At 36.9% G+C, this 18,605-nt stretch overlaps 1 protein-coding gene across 3 annotated transcripts in view; it reads left to right on the top strand.

Annotated features, from left to right (window-relative positions):
* LOC129360430 (ecto-NOX disulfide-thiol exchanger 2-like) overlaps nucleotides 1-18,605 on the top strand; it is a 179,717-nt gene that overhangs the window by 70,568 nt on the left and 90,544 nt on the right. For all 3 annotated transcript variants that reach the window (XM_055030641.1, XM_055030642.1, XM_055030643.1), the window contains one exon: nucleotides 11,487-11,633. In XM_055030641.1, coding sequence (XP_054886616.1) covers nucleotides 11,487-11,633 — 147 coding nt within the window. The remainder of the gene's footprint in view (nucleotides 1-11,486; nucleotides 11,634-18,605) is intronic.

Genomic DNA, 18,605 nt, shown 5'->3' on the forward strand with positions numbered 1-18,605 from the left:
CTGACAAGGTGTGGGTGTGCTTTTCAAATCGAATCTCAACTATATTTGAGATTGGAGGAATCGGTAAAGTTTTGACAGTCTTACGGGTTTGGTAGATTGATGTGATCCAATGATGCTTATCTCCTGGTTCCACGGACCCAATTTTACTTGGTTTCTATTGACTTGTCTTTTCTAAAGTGACATGTGACAATTGGTTATCTATATCATCTATTACATATATCAAAGAAAGGAACTGAGAATTACCTAGACAGCTTTAGGAGGTCATTTCAGGTATGATGCTATTGTAATAACTAAATTTGAAGAAAAAGCAGATCTACTACAGTGAAATTATTGCCTAAATATAGCTAGGAACATAATTGACATTTGAAAAGTTAAATACATTCGTATAAAAACATATTTTTGTTTGGAAATATTTTTTTTTTCAATTAAGTTTTTCATTAAAAACACTGAAAGTGCTTCATTGTGAGTGACCCTTGCAACAGTATGGTTATGTTTGTATAATGTACATATTTTTATAAAGCAGTAATTCAAACAGCCGTATCTTAAGAAGTATCAAAAGCTTGATTTCATAATGTTAGCTATTCATCATCAATCTCCTAAGCCCTTTTACTTCAGTCCATTACTTCACAAGTGTAAAGCATTGATGGTCTGAAACAAATTACGGAGCAACTGAGACTTCAGAGCGGTCAGGAATTAAAAACTAAGAAGTGGTTGGCTGCCAAGTACTTGAAAGACTAGAAAGGCATAATTAAGCAACGACAGCAGATATTTTGAGTTTATTTTGTCCATTAAATGACAAGTATATTGACAAGAAGGCTTTAGTGGGTATGGGATTCTAACTGCTTCGTTACCATCAGTCAATGTACAAAAGAATCATCCAATACATTTATAGAATAACAGAGTATAAGAAACAAAAATGATCTGGTTACTTGAAGTAGATGAGCCATACTACAGGATGCTGGATGGTTGAAGTTGAAAGTGCAACTGACAGCTTAACCTACATTTTGGTGCAAGTTTAGCTTGGACCTTTTTTATATATATATATATATATAAAAAGAAACACACACACAAGGGAGCTTTCTTTCAGGCAACTGATCAACAGTGAGAAGCAATCTGAGGGAGGGGGCATTACTTATCGCTGAATACATTTGGACAAAACTACATCTCATTGAGAGGACTTTTATCCTTAACAAAGGTTTATTGAAATGTTTTGATTGCTGTTTTCAAAACATTGGTATAACTTGCATTTAAATCTACTAAAAGGGTGTATCCCGTTTCTTGCCTATTAACTACTGGATATTGGCACCACCCATCACCCAGAAAATTTAATCAGTAAGATAAATGCTGTTTCCTCCCATTTTAATTGGCTGTCAAGTGATTTTGTTTCTTCAAATCACATGTTTTAGTGTCAGTGGGAGTTAAAACTCAGATAAAAAAGTCATTATCTGGACAGTTTAGACGGAAAGTGATTGTAAGCATTTGCTCATTTGGTAGAGAAAACGGGATGTAAAACTGTCGCACTGAGAACAGACAAGAGTGTGCTTGGAAGAGCAGCAGGCCTCAAGAAGGACATGTTCATTTTGAAGCTTGTGAAATGCATGTTTGAGAATAAAAAACTATAATTTAAAATCAGATGTGCCAGATTCTACCAATGATTGAACCACACCCCAGAGCCAAGCGCTCTTTAAAGGCAGCCATTCACAGCTGTTTCTGTCGGCACTGTGACACACACTCCCAACATCTCTCAGTGTGCCGTTGTTGAAGTTCATTGGAGCCAGTGAATGTCTCATTAGCCAGGTCTCTGGAGCACAAAACCACATCAACATAGGCTGGATGTTTTTCTGACAGACTGCAAATAGCTTCAGCCACTATTTAAGGGAACGATGAGCTTTTCCAAAGTCATTAGCATGGGAACACCGGTGCCAATCATCACAAATGCTACGCCTGTAATAATGTTGCAGGACTTACTCACATAGCCAATATATCCCTAGTATTACAGCTCAACTGTTGAAGGCTTGATCTGACCAAACCCTACTTGCATTGTAGCGTCCTGTCATTCAAACGATAGAACAGATGGTGAAAGCTTAGACTTTACTGTGTCCTTGAGGGTAGTAGAAACTGTATGTCTTATGGGGGAAAACTTAGTGCCTTTACTGCCTGCCATGAGTGGTTTATAGAATTATTGGTTCAATGTTATGCGCTTCTCTCCAAGGACTCCCCACATGCATGTGTAAGTGAACATGACCTTATCAACGGCTGGGCTGCCTTACAGACACACAGTTGTTCACTCACTGTATGGCAAAAAGGGCAGGGCCCTTTGACTGCAGAAAGAGGATTAGACTGCAAACCAAAGATTCTTAGTCAATTTAATGGAATAGATATGAGTGGATGGGAGATTTAAATAAATTAACCTTCAGTGAATTCCCAAAGGCTTGAAGGAATGATGAAGGGGGCCTGAAGAAGAATATTTTCACTGTCAATAATGCCATGAATAGTCATGCCATTCTTATACAAGGTAACTTCTGATTGTGTTCAAAGCATGACTTGCATGTGGATCACGTATTAACAAACAAGAGACATTTATTCCCATCTTTGTCTCATCTATTTCATGGAAGGATTTTTCCATTGTCTACCATCGCTACATGTCTCCGTATTGGCTGAGTTAATGAGACATGCAGAGCCACGTGAATTCATAAATGTACAGTGATATACTCTGATGCATACATCATTTCAAAATGCCAACACAACATCAGGGAATAGATTAACCTTTACCAAACTCCCAACTGTAAGGAGCTAATTCTTCCTCCTCAATTATTGACACTAACTGTCATTGTTTTTCTTAACACCTAAAAATACAAAACTTTGAATATTCTAGATATCCTTACAGCAGTTGAGGTGATAACACATGGCTTACACTCAATTTGTTTATTAATTATCTCAATTTTGTTTGCTGTTATTAATGCCAAACACTCCAGAAAAAGTTTTTCACTATATTCATGAAACAAATATTTAGCAAATCTGATCAGTCTTTAACCTACTTAGATGTAATGTACGATACTGTATGGACATAAACCTCCCAAGTTTAGAGATTCCCTTGTGTCTGAACGGATTAAATCCTTGGAATGTTCTTTTTTCCACTTTACAGTTGCTTTAGTGATTAATATTCATAGCTTCAGTGTTTTGATCCTTCCCACTCTGTAATTCTTCACATTTCTGTTTCACTTTGCAGACATTACATTGAAAATTGTGAAATATTGATTTGTTACACATGGATTAATGGAATGATTTTCCATTTTAACTTATGGCCTCAAAGGAGTGCACTGTGCTTTGCAAAAGTATTCACACCATAGACTTTTTTCCACATTCAGTCAACCACAAATGTCATTGTGCTTTCAGTGTGCTGTGCATTTCCATGTGGATCATCGTATTGTGATGTATTAAACAAAAATCAAAAATATCTGTAGTTGTAGCTGCAGCAGTCCAAGAACGGAATGCAAATTCACACGTTTTTCTGCTTCTGTTTTTTGTTTGTTTTGCAAATGGAACCCCGCCCCCCCCTCCTCCCCCCCCGTAAAATACAGTAAATCTTGAGGTTTCAACATGACAAAATGCAAAATGGCTGAATGCTTTTTGCAAGCCGCAGTGTACAAGTTGAGCCCTGCCTTGCAGCCAGAAAATCTCTTTGGAGTTTGCATGTTTCCCCTGTGCCTGTATGCTTCTCCTTTGGGTATACTGACTTCCTTTCTAGTTTCATCCCTGTTCATTATTGAATTGAACTAAGCGAAGGTCTCAAATCTTTCTCTATTTCACTGATCTCCCGGGAAAGGCTCAAACTCAACGTGCTCATCTTGTTCCACCTCTGGGTGAGGACTGTGTCATTGTGCCCTTGGAAAGCAGTAGAATCAGCTCTAGTAAAGTTCTGTTTCTAGTTTTTGATTAAAAATGTTTACGTTTACTTCAATGACACCTGTCATTTCTGAATAGGAGAAAGGACAAGCACGTAAAGCCATCATCTTTAATTACTTATTAAGTATCTTGTAATTTCATCAAAACCTTACAAACTTATTCACAGTTTATGACTAAATGGGGATATAACCAGAATTTAAAACACTGGTTGTTTCCTCTTTGAATATGTAATGTGAATCACTGGCAGCCAAAGACAATAAACTATTAATGTGATGCCTTGTTCTGTGGAAAGGCATTAGAAAAATACTCAGGATGATCCCAGTTATTACTTTTATTAAGATGAGCCTATTGTGCCAGATGATGGAGCTTCTCAGAAACTGATCCCATCTACTCTCAGTTGTTTGGAGAGCCTGTGTTTCTAATAGCTCTTTGTCTTTGCTATAACTGGAGGTGAAAAGCTTTGCTAATAGTCTCTAGAGAATACCGCTGCTGCTCGGCATGCTTTGCCATCCATTGCTAAGCCGCGTCAGTAAGACACCTTGTTTATGCATCTGCTGAGGGCACTCATGACTTCACAGTCACCTACCTTTTTAGGAAGGTGTGATCTCACGCCAACATTCCTGGGTGAAAGTGCGCTCTGACGTTCTAAAGGACACTGCGGGCTATAACTGGTGTGACAACTCAATTTATTCTGAGGAATGATGTGCACCGAAACTTTTTTAGCAAGCTATAATGGTGGTCTTGTCTTTATGATGTCTGTAACCTTTCAGGTTATTGAAGGCTAATTTTGGAAGCTGTTTGTTGACTTGGCAGCTGCCAACAAATAGTTTAGTCTGTGACTGTAACAAAAAGTGTCAAGCTTTGATGTTAACTGAATTTTGAGTACAAAATCAGACATTGCTCTCAGGTTTTTGCTTCGTCACAAATTAAATATGATATTTTAGAAAATGGGGATGTGGATTGGGACTTGAGCTTGCTTTTAGAGAAAGGAATGATCATTTAAGGACTGCTGTAAATCAATACTTCAGTGCAAATCAGTAATAAGCTGCTACTACTCCAGTCTTTTTCATGGTGTGAATTATGTGCACAATTATTAGGCATACTTTAACTCCAGGATGGATAAACATGAATGCTTAATGGATTGTGTATTTGTATCTATGTCAGAAATTTATTGGAAAGTTTCGAGTTGTTTTATAATTCTCACCTAGAGATTAAAATACAAGTGAGATGTGAAAATGTTTGTTTCATTTATTTGCATAATAATTCTGCACAATAACAATTATTTCAGCTTTCCTGGGAGAATATCTGTGATTAGCACATTAGTGTGACTAGTATTGCTAAGACAAATGTTTGTCGTTCCGTCGAGAACATATTTCCTAAGCTTAGCTATTCTAGAAGAAAAAGTACCAGATCCCTGACATTCATTGGGATTATGGACCTCAGGTGCTTAGTAATAATACTACAAACTGTTCTAAAAATGTCTTTAACTTATAAAATTAAACCTATTTTCATAGTTTAAACACCAAACATACCTTAATATGCTTTAATGCACACAGCGCACACAACCTCTGCAATACCGCAGAAGCTAACATTTATGGTTTTTCTTATTTTTGCTCTTTGAACGGGTACAGCCTATAAGCACCAATGAAAATAAATGGCCCACCTGGATTGGCTACTTTGTAAACACCATCTTGACATTGCATGTCAAGAAGCATTGTGCTTGTAGGCATTTCAGGTTTCCAAACTGCATTTTCTTTAAAATGACTTGCATATGTTCTGTAAAAGAGTCAAAAAATGATATGGAATTCATTTGGAGTCACATTCTACAATAAAAAAATTCAGCAAACATATGAAGCTGTGAATTCTGACCCACAAATAGCAGAGGACCACACATTACCAAGCACACTTACACTCAAATCTAAAAAATATGAAGACATATGCAACAAAACAAAAAAAAGGATAATAAAGGCGAGTGAGGAAGTTATGTCATCTTTGTAAAAGGAGTGGCCCTGGGAATTGTTTTGTTTGACTTCTGTTAATGAATATCATGAATAATAAACTTTAGTTTCTTTAACACTAATTAAAAAGAAGCTGAGAGTTCACAGTTTTAAACTTTGAAAGCAGTATATGTAACAGTTTCACAATTATCCTCCTGTGCATATCTCTCTTCACTTTACAAATTGCAATGGTGAAATAAATTGAGAGGAAGTTTTCATACCTGTTGAAAACTGTGAATAGTATCCAAGTGTCGTTTTAAGCTGTCGTCAGTCAGCTGTGATAACAGCCTTTTGAAACTGCAAGATCACAATGAAGGAAGATAAATTTAACCGTTTAAACTTTCACAATCTTTGGTTATTTTCAGGACACAGAATTTTAAAAACTTTGGTCTCATTATGGTCCTCAACCCAATCGTTCCATCTGCTTAGTATGGAAAGTCGGTCCTCACCTTTCTACATGACAGGTGTGTTTTCTCGACCACTTTGCCTGTTTGAGGATATAAGTTAGTGAAGCAGAAAGGCAGTTTGATAGACAGAAAAGGTTTACTAATGAAGTGGAAAAGTCAGGGAAGCTAATATTTCTGCGGTTGAAAACATGTTATGTTAATGCTGTATGCCACCATCTGGCCCCTTGTCTTGCTCTGGTTATATAAACACAGCAGTCTGCATGGTCAGTAAGTTTCTGAGTTCTACATTAGGTTAACAGTCTGCTGCTTCGGGTGTTCCCCCACCGATGCCCTTCCTCTCTCCGCATTGAGCTGATGTACAATTCCTTATGCAATGCATTATTCATCCTTTACCGTTGAGTTATTAGCTGATAGGAATTAGATGAGGCATTACAGGAGAATTATACAAATTGTGCTGCTAAGAAAATTAGTGCAGCTCAGTGCTATGCTCTCTGACTGAAAGATCATAAGTTCAAATCCTGAACCTGCCAAAAACCCTTGATGCATTATTAAAGACTAATTATATCAACATTATTTAATGGATCCTATTATGAAATTGAGTGTTGGAGCAAACATGATTATACCTTTCAAAAATAGGGGATTGGCGTGTGGGATAGAATTCATTTTATATTGTTTGGGATATCATATGGTACACTCTCATTGAGATGACACACTGCATTTGCTGTACATTTTTCTCTTCCTATGCCCTTAAAAATGAACCATAATTTATCGAAATGCCTCATTTACATGTTTCAATCTTTTGCCTCCCTCAAAATTAGGTCATAAAAGGATATTAAGATAAGTTGTGAAGTTTGTTGACAGAGTTATAACCCTCCATTTCAGCCTCAAAATGCATCAAAAAGGATTCTTTTTTTGTGTGTTCTTCCACCGTTCCTGCTGGGAAATATGCCACAGCTGACGTTGCAAAATAAAATCTATTCCAATTTTATCCTGTTTCTAGGCTAATGGACATGGAGTTACAAATATCTGATTGCGTTTCTGTGTGTAGGTACACCTGAAGGGAACAAAATGCAACTTGGTGCGCCATCAGTGTACCTTAACAATAAAATGCATTAAATTGGAACATCACATTGTCCCTCATTCTGCGAGGGAATACACAGTACAGACTCTGATTGAACTCCAAGGTGGTCATATGCCGAGTTAATGACCCACTGACTTTTACCGTGTATTTTAATGTGCCTGTGCTCGCCTGGCTCTCCATCATTAGCGCTGCATGTTATTAATGTGTCCTTGATATGAGTGGGTCACAATAATTTGCCACGTTTCTGTGATTGCATTTTCACCACATAAAGTTTGTGTCTCCATTTAGCAGTTTCATTGCCTTAATTTATTCTGCAGCCACTCTGTTCGGGCTCCTCCTGTCTCCACCCAGCCTCCTGGTATTTATGTTCTTCCTCCCCCGGGGAGTGATACTCTCTGACATTGCTCCTCCCTCCTGGCCAGATGTTGAAATTTAAACAGGCCATTCATCAGCCAGCAGATACATGAGTAGCAGCAGAGACGGGGGCAATGACCCTGCAAAGACGTTGTTAATATGCAGGTTTACATGCCTGTGCTGAAAGCGTTCTGTTCTAAAGACACGTATGGGGCAGGAATGGACGCTCGGTTCAGCTGAAACTCGCAGAACTGAGCGTCAGGCTGATGATTAAAATGTTTAATTTTCTCTGTGTCCAATCTTCACATTGAATTACTGTGGTTACTTAAGAGCCAGATGAGATCTTGGATTTCACTCAAGATTTTCTGGTTGCATAAAATCAAGTAGATTTAGTTTTAAATTACAGCAAAATGTCTTTCTTGATTCTTTATACAACCTTGGTACCACATTCATAAAGTTATATTCCTAAGGGAGAAAAATCCATAACATTTTTGGATATGGCTACCAGTGGGAGCAGAAGTGAACATTTTGTCCTTCATGACCTGTAATAGGACATTATCCCCTGAAGCTGAGTGGTATTTCCCTACCAGCTGTTCAGTGTTGTCTCAATCTTTCCACTGCTTCTCTTCGCCGCTTTTCCTGGGAACTTCTTCCTGCCTTTAGTGACTGAGAGCTGTCTCCTTTAATGTAAGCCGTATCTGTTTATTGGTAACAGAGTTAACATTGCCTGAGTAATGGATTTGTTTCACTCTAGAGGATTGACGGTCATCTGTAAATAAGTGTGACAGATGGATTTTCGGTAGAGATCGACTGGAGAGGTGTGTGAGAGCCCAGACAGGAGATCCATTTAAACTGAGTATGCAGCAAATGCAGAACCCACAGAACTGCCACCCACACATTCAGAGTGTTTGAATCCCTTATGTCTCATGTTCTTATCACTATAAGCAAGCAAATCTTCAGCTTCTCCCATAAGGTGACTGTGAGGCAAAATGGTAACCAAAGTATTCATACCCACTGAATCATTCCACATTCTTCTATGTTGCAACCACAAATTGTCATGTAATTTATTATAAATGCAACGTGGGAATGGTTTCAAACATTTATAGATACAAAAATTAGAATATTGTGGCAAGCCCTCTTGTTCAGCCCCCTTTACTCTGATGCCCATGAATAAAATGCAGTTAAATACAACACTAATAGATTGCTCACCAGAAGAAGAAGGCAAGGAAACTCAAAACTTATGAAACTCTTAAAAAAAAAAAGGAATCCCAAAACACTGAGGAGACAGTCTGAAACCTAAGCAGCTGCAGAAAACAATATCTTACGTTGGGTGTGTAGCTCCGACATGTTCCTTTGGTTAAAGTTCATAAGAGGCTGTAAAAAAGACATGACATAACATGACCATCAGATTATTAGTCATAATATAATTGAAAAAATTTGACTGCACAGTGATTACAGAAAATCATTTTGTTCGCTTCACTAGTGGGCAAATTTGTTTTTGTTTTACATGATTTCAACATTTTCAAAGTCAAAATCACTTAACTTTTAAAATGAATTTAAGCATTGTCTGTTGAAAGGTAAGGAGTCTGAAGCGAATCAGTGCAGTTCTGTGCCTTACCTCTGGAGGCGATGTGTCACAGTGAAGAAAGCAGGCAAATAGCTGCCATTGCTCCTATTTTTATTGCTGTCTTTCTTTGTTAATTACAATGATAACAAATACAAGATAATCCTGAAAGGAAACTTTTAGAAGCTGGTGAAGTCTTAAGACGCGTGCGAAGGTTCATGTTTCAGCAGGACAATGACCCTTAACATGCAACCAGAGCTTGTATCAAAGCAACTGTCTGTTGAAACGCCTGTCATTAAATATCTTGAAGTCTTTGGTTCTAATATCACAAAGTTTGGAAAGTTCAAGGAATATAAATAATTCTGCAAGTTTCAGTAAAGCTTTAAGTAAAACTAAATAAATATGAACACACGAGAATATATTTGTTGACAGCAGCTTGAAAGTTTGATAACATTTGAAATAGAAACTTAATAGTTTGCAGCTTCATTTCTTGTTTTATTTTCTTTCTGCAACTTATCTGTTAGTCAGTCTTGCTTCTGGCTGATTGAAGTCATGAAAAGTAAAGACGGACGCCACCGTCTCATTTGGGCTGTTGCTACATGTAAACTGCATTAATTTGGCTATTTTTAGAGCTCTGCTGAAGCTGCAGGAGACTGGATCTCCTGCTCAGTTGTGCCACAGAGGGAAAATAAATTTGAGCACAAAGAAATGTAATAAATTTTTCATGAATGTAAACAGAATCTTTCCAGGATTCTGCTCTGCTCTGACAGGAAAAAGTGAGACGTTAAACAGAAAACACAATTTAACTAGAAAAATAGGGAATTAGGAAAGTTCACTTTATTTATTGTCTGCTCATTGTCTTATGTTTGTATTTTGGGCAGTGTGAAAAATATTAGTTTATACTTTATGCTAAAACATCTTTTAGCCTTTGCACAGTTTACAGTTGAATGAACAAGAAATTTTGGTTTTATGAAAGTGAAATTTCTGTATACAATAGATTATTCGAATTTCAGCGTGTTTTTAAATACCCACACTGCCAACTTTATCCAAAAATGTTTAAGAGAGTCAATAAGGCCTGTTCCTTACTGACCTGAGTCATGATCTTTTTAATGGATTTCTGCTTATAAAAGATAAATTATTGCTGTGCTGGAACTTATATTTTTCTAAGAGGCCTCATATGTAAGTGATTCCCAAATTTGGTCCTGAAATCCTGCCGTCCTTCATGTTTTAGCTGTTTCCCCGTGGCCACACACCTCATTTAAATAAACGGGCCATTAACGGTCTGCTGTAGAACTTCATTGCATGGAGAGGGGGAAGAACAGTTATTAGAATCGGGTGTGCTGGAGCGAAGAAACATCTAAAACATCCCAGATAATGGACCATGAGGACCAGGATTTAGGACCTCCTAAAAGAATAACTTCTTTCTGCCCATTTTATAGTTGCTGGTTATTTTATTCTTTTGTACAGTTTCGGTCCTTTTGAGCCTGACTTCAAGGTTTCATAAAGGAAGATTTCTTGAGATGTTTTGTGTTGACAATAGCTGTTTTTTTATTCATTACAAATGTGTCCAAAGCCGTGTCGATATTCTGGAAAAAAACACAAATTTGCAATTGTGTTGTTTCCATCTAATAAGAAACACAATTAAAATCACACAGTATTGAGTTTGTTCACGCAATAATTCACTAGAAAACACGCCACGCCATCATCATCCTATCTCTTTTTGTTGTTTTATTTATCTTTTCTGCCTGTAGTAACATCTGGTTTTTGATCATGTGACTGGTGTGATGCAAAATAACTGTTTTCATTGCGGTTTTTAGAAATACACTAATTTCATTACAGACTCGGATCAATTTACATTTATTTATATAGAACATTTCAGCAAAAAAAAAAAAAAAAAAAAAAAAAAAAAAAAAAAAAAAAAAAAAACAATTATTAACCAAAAGCAGCTTTTAACAAATGGGTTTTTAGTTTTGATTTAAAGGAACATGCATTTTCAGCAGTTTTGTTTTCTGAAGATTTTTTTCGGATTAGTGGAGCTAAAAATAAAACGGAATGCTCTCTCTTCATATTTAGTTCTGATTCTGGAAATGCAGAGTCGACTAGAACCAGTAGATTGGACTAAGCCTTTTGCAATAAGTAATTAATAAATTATTATTTTCTTCTTGTCTGTCTTTCAGGACTCAACGCTCTGCCCTTTGATCCAGCAACCAACAACGATCCTCTTCAGTTCAACGGTTCTAGTGGTCCACTTGGGACTGAGTGCGCTCCCTTGGATAACACTGCTGAAAACGGCAAAAAGAGAAAGAGAGCCAGCCTCCCTCCAGGTACCGACTACTCCCTCTCAAGTATTCCTCTACAGCAGCAGGATTACAGCATGATCTTAAATCCTCATCATTTTGTCCTAAGCCATGTCGAATTTCAACCCAAGTGTCTAAAAGCTCATCTGGAGGACTTTTCTGTTCACTCACGAGAGCTTTTTACCTCAGCTAGCTTTCATACCTTGCTATTTTGTACCTTCTTTTCTACAAACATTCAATAGCTTAAATGAGAATTGTGGCATAATCCTATTATTGGGTGGCAGTATGGACAAAAAGTGGCTTATTTTTTAGTCTGCTTTTTCCTATTACCTTGCCATGTCCTGAGGCTCCAGTTGTCTGGCCTGTTTAGGGGTCATGCAGCTGCTGCAGGAAAACTGCTCCTTTGAGATTATGTGTGTGTACGCGGGTATTTTTGTCTGGATGTCTGTTACCGTGACAACTCTACCTGGCAATCACAAGCTCCTGCACGCCTTCAGTTCTCCCACACAAAACACTCGACTCGTCACCCAGGGAGTGGCGCACCGAGAAGATGTATGTGTCCGTGTGTTTATGCGAGTTCGCTATAATTAAACAGTCATTTGAGTAAGTGGCTGGTCGCATGGTAATGTGTCAAATTAAAGAAGGACTTTCTAATTAAAGAATTAAAGAAGTTCTGACTAATTAATTGCTTCATAAGTAGACAGAAGAAAGCCCCTCAGACAGGGAGGTGGCTTGCCATGTTCTCTGCTTCTGGTCTGGCTTAATAACGTACAATAAAAAATGAAAATAAAAATAATAACTTTTTATCATTTCTTTTCATCTTTACTTGGATAAGTTCATAAATTGATGACTATTTGGTTTTAATTCACTAATACAGGTTTAATGTAACTATTTATCATGGCTGATTGTCAAACTAGTAATTACAGTTGGAACAAATGATGCTCATGTGTACCGCAGCTTTTCTGTGTATGCGCTGTTTGTTAGGAATATGACTTTTTTTTTTTCATTAGAAATATGCCATGCCCATCAAACGTATCATAGTTAGTTATGTTGCAGCCACAGACGTCAGTGTCTTCATCTGGATTTTATTGCATAACTGTGAAGTGAAATGAAAAAAGATTTTTTCAAATACAAATATGTGAATGATGGCATTTGTTTGCATTTGTTTTTAACATTTGAGGCAATGTAGCAATGGCTCCTCTTTAGAGTTAAAGTTGTATGTTTCAGCCAGTTCTAGTACATTTGTAGACCAAGAGTGCTTGAGTTTCATCAGATTGTGTCTGTATGTTTGGGGTCTTTGTCCTGCTGGAAGGCGAACCTTCACAGCTGTCTCAACTCTTTTGTAGCCTCTAACAGGGTTTCTACCAGGATTACCTGTCTTTAGCGCCATCCGTCTTCCCAACAACTCTGTCCACTTTCCCTGTTCCTGCTGATAACAAAATGCTTGCTGTCCCCCCTGCAAATGGCTCCTATCAAAGGACAAACAGGATTTTTTTTGTGGCTTTCTTGCAATAGTAGTTTTCTTGTTTTCAATCTTGTTTAAAGGTCAGATTTGTGGAGTGCAAGACTAAAAGACGGCAGATTGCCCCACCAGAGCTTCGGATCGCTGCAGCTCCTACAAGGTTACCATGGTGAATCTTGTCTGCTTCTCTGGATAATGTTCTCCTTGCTTGGTCTGTCACAGCTTGAGACATTGTTTCGCTACTCACCCTTCCTTAACCTCTCCAAAACATTACCTTTGACTTGTTTGCCGTGTTCATTGACCTTTATGGTGCTGTTTGTTCATTAATATTCTCTATACAACCTCTGAGTCCCCCACAGAAGAGATGTATTCATAATGGGACTAAATTACACACAATTAAACTCTGTATTAATAATTACGTGACTTCTAAAACCAAGTAGAGAAGTTCTTCCAGAGGAAACAGGATTGAATACTTTTGCAAGACTTTTTAACTAAATGGCAAAGAAAAGATTAGATGTAGGACAATAGATTATGATGGACATAAATTAAATGTCTGATCATAAGATTGTTTTTTTTTTATAAAATGACTCAGTCTTATAAAAAAAAACATGTATTTGATGAGCTTCATGGAAAATAACTTGAAGTGCCTGCTGTGTTTCATAAAAAAGAAAACATAATTGTAACCACTATAGATACATTTTGTGAAGAGACAGATCAGTTTAAGTGTAGGGAATTATGGTCTCCATTCAATGCTGTGATTTATATATGAGGAATTGCCCTCTGTGGCTCTGACAGCCTGCTATCACATCATTAGTCTGACTCTAAATGACTCTGTCAGTGCCACCAGTGCAGGATTTTCTCTGCCATTGTTGTTGCTGAAATTGAGAATATTTTTGCTTTCTTCTGCTGTGATGGGGTACCGTGTGACGCCTGTGAGAATATCCAAAATGCTAATAAGACTGTAAACCAGTTTGTAGAATTCCCACCTTTAGATTGGAGATTAAACTGTACCAGAGGACGCATGTAACCAGCCAAACACAGTGTAGTCCTTCAGAAAGTAACACTTTGGAGTTATTGACCATCACAGCCATGCTTTTCTAATTTTGTGTCTTTTAAAAGCAGTGTATAGACAATATCAGTTTTAGGCTCATTTTTGACCAGAGTAAAGGAGCTCCTAATCACATTCTGCTGCGAGGAAAACCTGAGGCTGACCTAGAATGCTGTTAAGAAAATGGACGTTTGTTCCCCTCCTGGGATGGATGGATGGATGGATGGATGGATGGATGGATGGACGGACGGAGAAAAAAAGGGACAGATGGATGGAAGGGATGCAGAGCTACAACTATCCATCATTGTAGTTATTGATTATTCAGATGGTTAATCAATTAATCAGATATAATCACATTCTGCATATTTCTCATTTTACCACGTCTTTTTTGACAATATTAGAAATACATTAAAAAATACATTAAAAAATACAAGTAAATAAATGATTCAATTCACATTTAAAATAAGAAAATAAGCTTGCCTAAAATGCCACAACAGCATTCTGATTGTAAACACCTGGTTATTTGCAGATTAATCCATTTTTGGATTAAGTGATTAACAATTAGAATGCAAAGGTGCTTAATCTGAAATTGTCTTTGTACAGAATCTGAACCAGGTGAAGTTAAAAGTGCCACTTGAGGAGTTGTGGGTCGAATAGATCTAAAAAAAAGTTTTATTTTTCAAAATGTTCATTTTTTTGTACAGTTTTATCTTTATTGCTGTACTTCAGTTAACAATTAATCAATTATTAAATTGGTTGGTGATTATTTCAGTGATTGATTCATCATGATAAATCTGATTAATTATTCAAGCCATACTGGAATAAAAAAATGGATACGAAGATAAATGGGTGGATGGTGTTAAAATGGGACTGATGCATGGATTGATAGATGCATGGATGAATAGATAGATTCGGTTCTCTAGTTCTGTCTCTATTTTTACCAGGTCAGTGGTCAATTGCATGAATAAGAGACAATTATTGTAATTATTTCCTCTTTCACAGTGAAGATGTAGAGGTCAATCAGGAATGTCAGATCTTTGCTAGAGTTGTGTTAGACAGCAATTTATTTCTGCTTCCTTTAATTTTCTCATTTTGATGTAATTATTGTGTTAAAAGGTCAGAAGCAGTTTAACAAAACAATACTTGCAGCGCCCAAGCCTGTGGTGTCATATTTATTATTATAGTCCTCTTTACGAATTTCTGCTTAAATGGCAGTCTGTGACATATATGTGACGTCTCTGTGGTGAAGTTCAATTACAGATTTCTTTGACTTGACCTGCCATAATCAGAGGGTTTGTTGACGCTTCCTTGAAACCTTTGAAGAACTGCAAGGTTAGTTGAGGTCTAAAGCAAATCAATGTGAGGACTTTACTCTCTTACACTTTTAGATTCTGTCGAGCTCCTGATTGTCTTTGGTCTTGGTCAGGTTCTTCAACCTCTCAATGAGGCACCAATTCATTAACAACCTGATTGACTAAGTGCCATTAAGGAACAGTTATAGATTGTTTTAGTTTTTCTCTCTTCTCTCTTTGCTGCATCTATTAATCTTTTGTGCATATTTACAGCCACTGAGAGTCCATTTTCTCCAAGTAACTCATTTAAGAGATTTAAAAAACAAACTAATATGAACTTCAAAAGTTGAATTTCATCCTTTTTGCCTGGTTATTTATAGATGTCCACCAATGTCTTTACTGACAAAGCAGCATAAAGCTGGAAGCAAAGTTTACACACAAGTTTTACCTTTTTTTTTTTTTTTAAGAAAATAGCTTTATTGTCAAAATAAACCTTTTATGCATTTATGTAGTTTGCAACAAGGAAACAAGACAAACATGTAGCCTCTGGGTAAAATTTACTCACAGAATCTTGTTCTCGCAAGACAAAGTGGCTAGATTAATTATAATCATGTGTTAAAAATTAAGCAGTAAAGTTGAGACCAAATTGTATGGAAAGTTTTTTGGCAAGACTTGAAAATATGTGTGTGTGGCAATTCTCCATCTTATGTGACAGAGGTTCTGAGTTTTACAAAGAAGTGACAGATTTGAGTCCCTGGAGGTGCAAAGCTGATAGAAACGCACTTCAAAAGACTTCCAGCTTGAGGAATCATGTAGACCATGAGTTATTCTCCTCTAACTTCACAAATATGCACTACTATGGGCTTGTATTTCACATAAAGAATGAAAAAAAATATAAAATACACAAAAGTTTTTGGATCTGATATGACAAAATCAAAAAGCTCACTGGGTATAATCATTTTTGTTCGACACTCTATGAAATGATGAGCTGTCACCTGCTGTAAACTAACAAAACGGCTCAAACGTTTGAAGCAGAGTTCATTCTGTTCACCGAGCCTTAAATAGACACTCACTCGACACTCTGTAACTAATTATACTTTAAGTTCAGGGTAAAAAAAAATGTTCCTGAGAATTTAAGTGATTGCAAGACTGGAAGGGCTGTGCTTAACTGTCTCAGTCCTTTAATTCATGAATATTAACACTTTCTTTTAATCAAGCGTTACGTTTTTACGCAGTTTTTTCCCTCTAAAGAAAGAGGCGAGGTACTTGACCACCATCTTTGCCCTTTATCCTCTCTGTCCTCTCTTCTGTTTGTGGACACTCAGTGTGCCGCTGTGTGCTTGTCTTTTCTTAATTCATAATAAGTGGGGCTTTGGGGCTGCAGAGATTTCCCTACTCTGCTCCCTGTTATTTTTGTTAGTTTCTCAATGCAGCCAGAGATGGCCACTTCCTGCTGTGTTTGAGCTGCAGGCGGTAAACGGAATGAGATTTTGAAATGATGCACAATTTTTAAAGAGGCAGTATCTTTCTCCCCCACCCCCTGCCTTCAATGAATAGAAACATTAAATTGGCAGGATCCTTGCAAGCCGGATTTCGTCATTCCACACCAATCTTCACTTTTGCCTTTATAAACAAAGTTTACATCCAGGGAACTGTGAGGCAGAAATTAAAACGAACATTTCTGAAGTTATAACTTGTTATGAAATAAGTTGCTTGGATTGAAGAGTGGTATTTATTTTTCAGGTGAGGGCAAGGAGAGTCCGAAGCTCTGGGAGGTTCTGTCAACTACAGTAATGAAGTGTTTTTACTCACTGCACATAAACCTTGCCTGCAGCCCTTGTCTGCTAACTTTCTGTATCCATGCAGCCCTTGATAGGTCAAAGAGAGTGCAAACACATTTCCTTTTGGGGGTGCGAGGGGGATTGGATGTGGACAGACGGCTGCAATATACCCTGTATATTACATTTATTGACACCCCGGGTAAAGATGTGTCAAAAGTTTCAAAGTACTTTATATTTTGTATTTATTTTTTTATCTTTTTTTTGTTGCAGTTTTAGAATATCACAGTGAAAGTTTGAGAAGAATCCAACCATTAATTTGAGAACATGTTCCCGAAAGGCAAAAAAATATCACATTAAAAAAAAATAATTATTTTTTCATCAAAGGTGATACAGTTTTGGACACCCCTGCTTCATGCTGTAAGTTTGCCAGTAAGTCAGTGTAGTCTTCTGCTTTAACTTTTCAGAAAGTTAGTGATTGCAGACAGAAAGATTTTTGACCATCTGTCACCACATATTCCTCCTAAATCATCCTGGAAGCCTGGTGGCCTTGGTAGCCTTTGTGTTTGGTGAATTTTGTCTGTGTTGATTTCTTTTTTCCAGCGGTTTTCTTGTCATAAAAATCAATTTTATCAAAGGCACCAAGAAGGTTTTCAGACCTTTTCCACCACCGTAGGAGCATTCACCTTCTAAATGTATGTATCAGGTTAAGAAGCTAATTTTTAGAGTTAAACTTTTACTGGGTGACTCCACATTTTAATGTTTTTGGCATTTGGAGAAACCTATTTTACTACCCACATCATTTCCAGACAGCTACTTGGTATATAGATCTTTTTAAATAGAAACCTGGTGAATCCCAGATAAATATAGATCCACATCCAGCCTACTGATCCACATCAGTAGTGTGAAAGTCACAAATTAATAAAGTTTTTCAAAGCTCTTAACTTTAGAAGATGTAAATACTAAATTGTAAAATGTTTCAGTTGCTGTTTTATTTAAAGCATTTACCTTCATGTGGGATTTATCTTAATGGGAGTTTTTGTCACTGATGGAATTTTATAAAATTACTGTATGAAGTTTATTCATTTTACAATGAATAAACTATTAAATAATTATTTAAATGTGGTATTTAAAAAAATTGGAAATAAAAGAATAATTTATTAACATAGAATTGATTATATGTGCCTTAATTAAACATCAATTAAAACCATTGACTCAGAGTCATAGCAAACTTGGAAGAAGCCAATCAGATGCCAGGGTCTCGATATTAGCTGTCTTAGATCCGCCCACTGAGTTTGATCAGTCAAGTTGAAAATTTGAATTTATTTATGTGCTTCAGCAATGCAACATGTACATAATGGTATCTAATTTATAAAATAAAATCAATATATTAATTCTATATGAAAATTATTTCTGCAT

Source organism: Poeciliopsis prolifica, unplaced genomic scaffold, assembly GCF_027474105.1.
Source record: "Poeciliopsis prolifica strain line A6 unplaced genomic scaffold, Auburn_PproV2 SCAFFOLD006, whole genome shotgun sequence".
NCBI classification, from domain to species: Eukaryota; Metazoa; Chordata; class Actinopteri; order Cyprinodontiformes; family Poeciliidae; genus Poeciliopsis; species Poeciliopsis prolifica.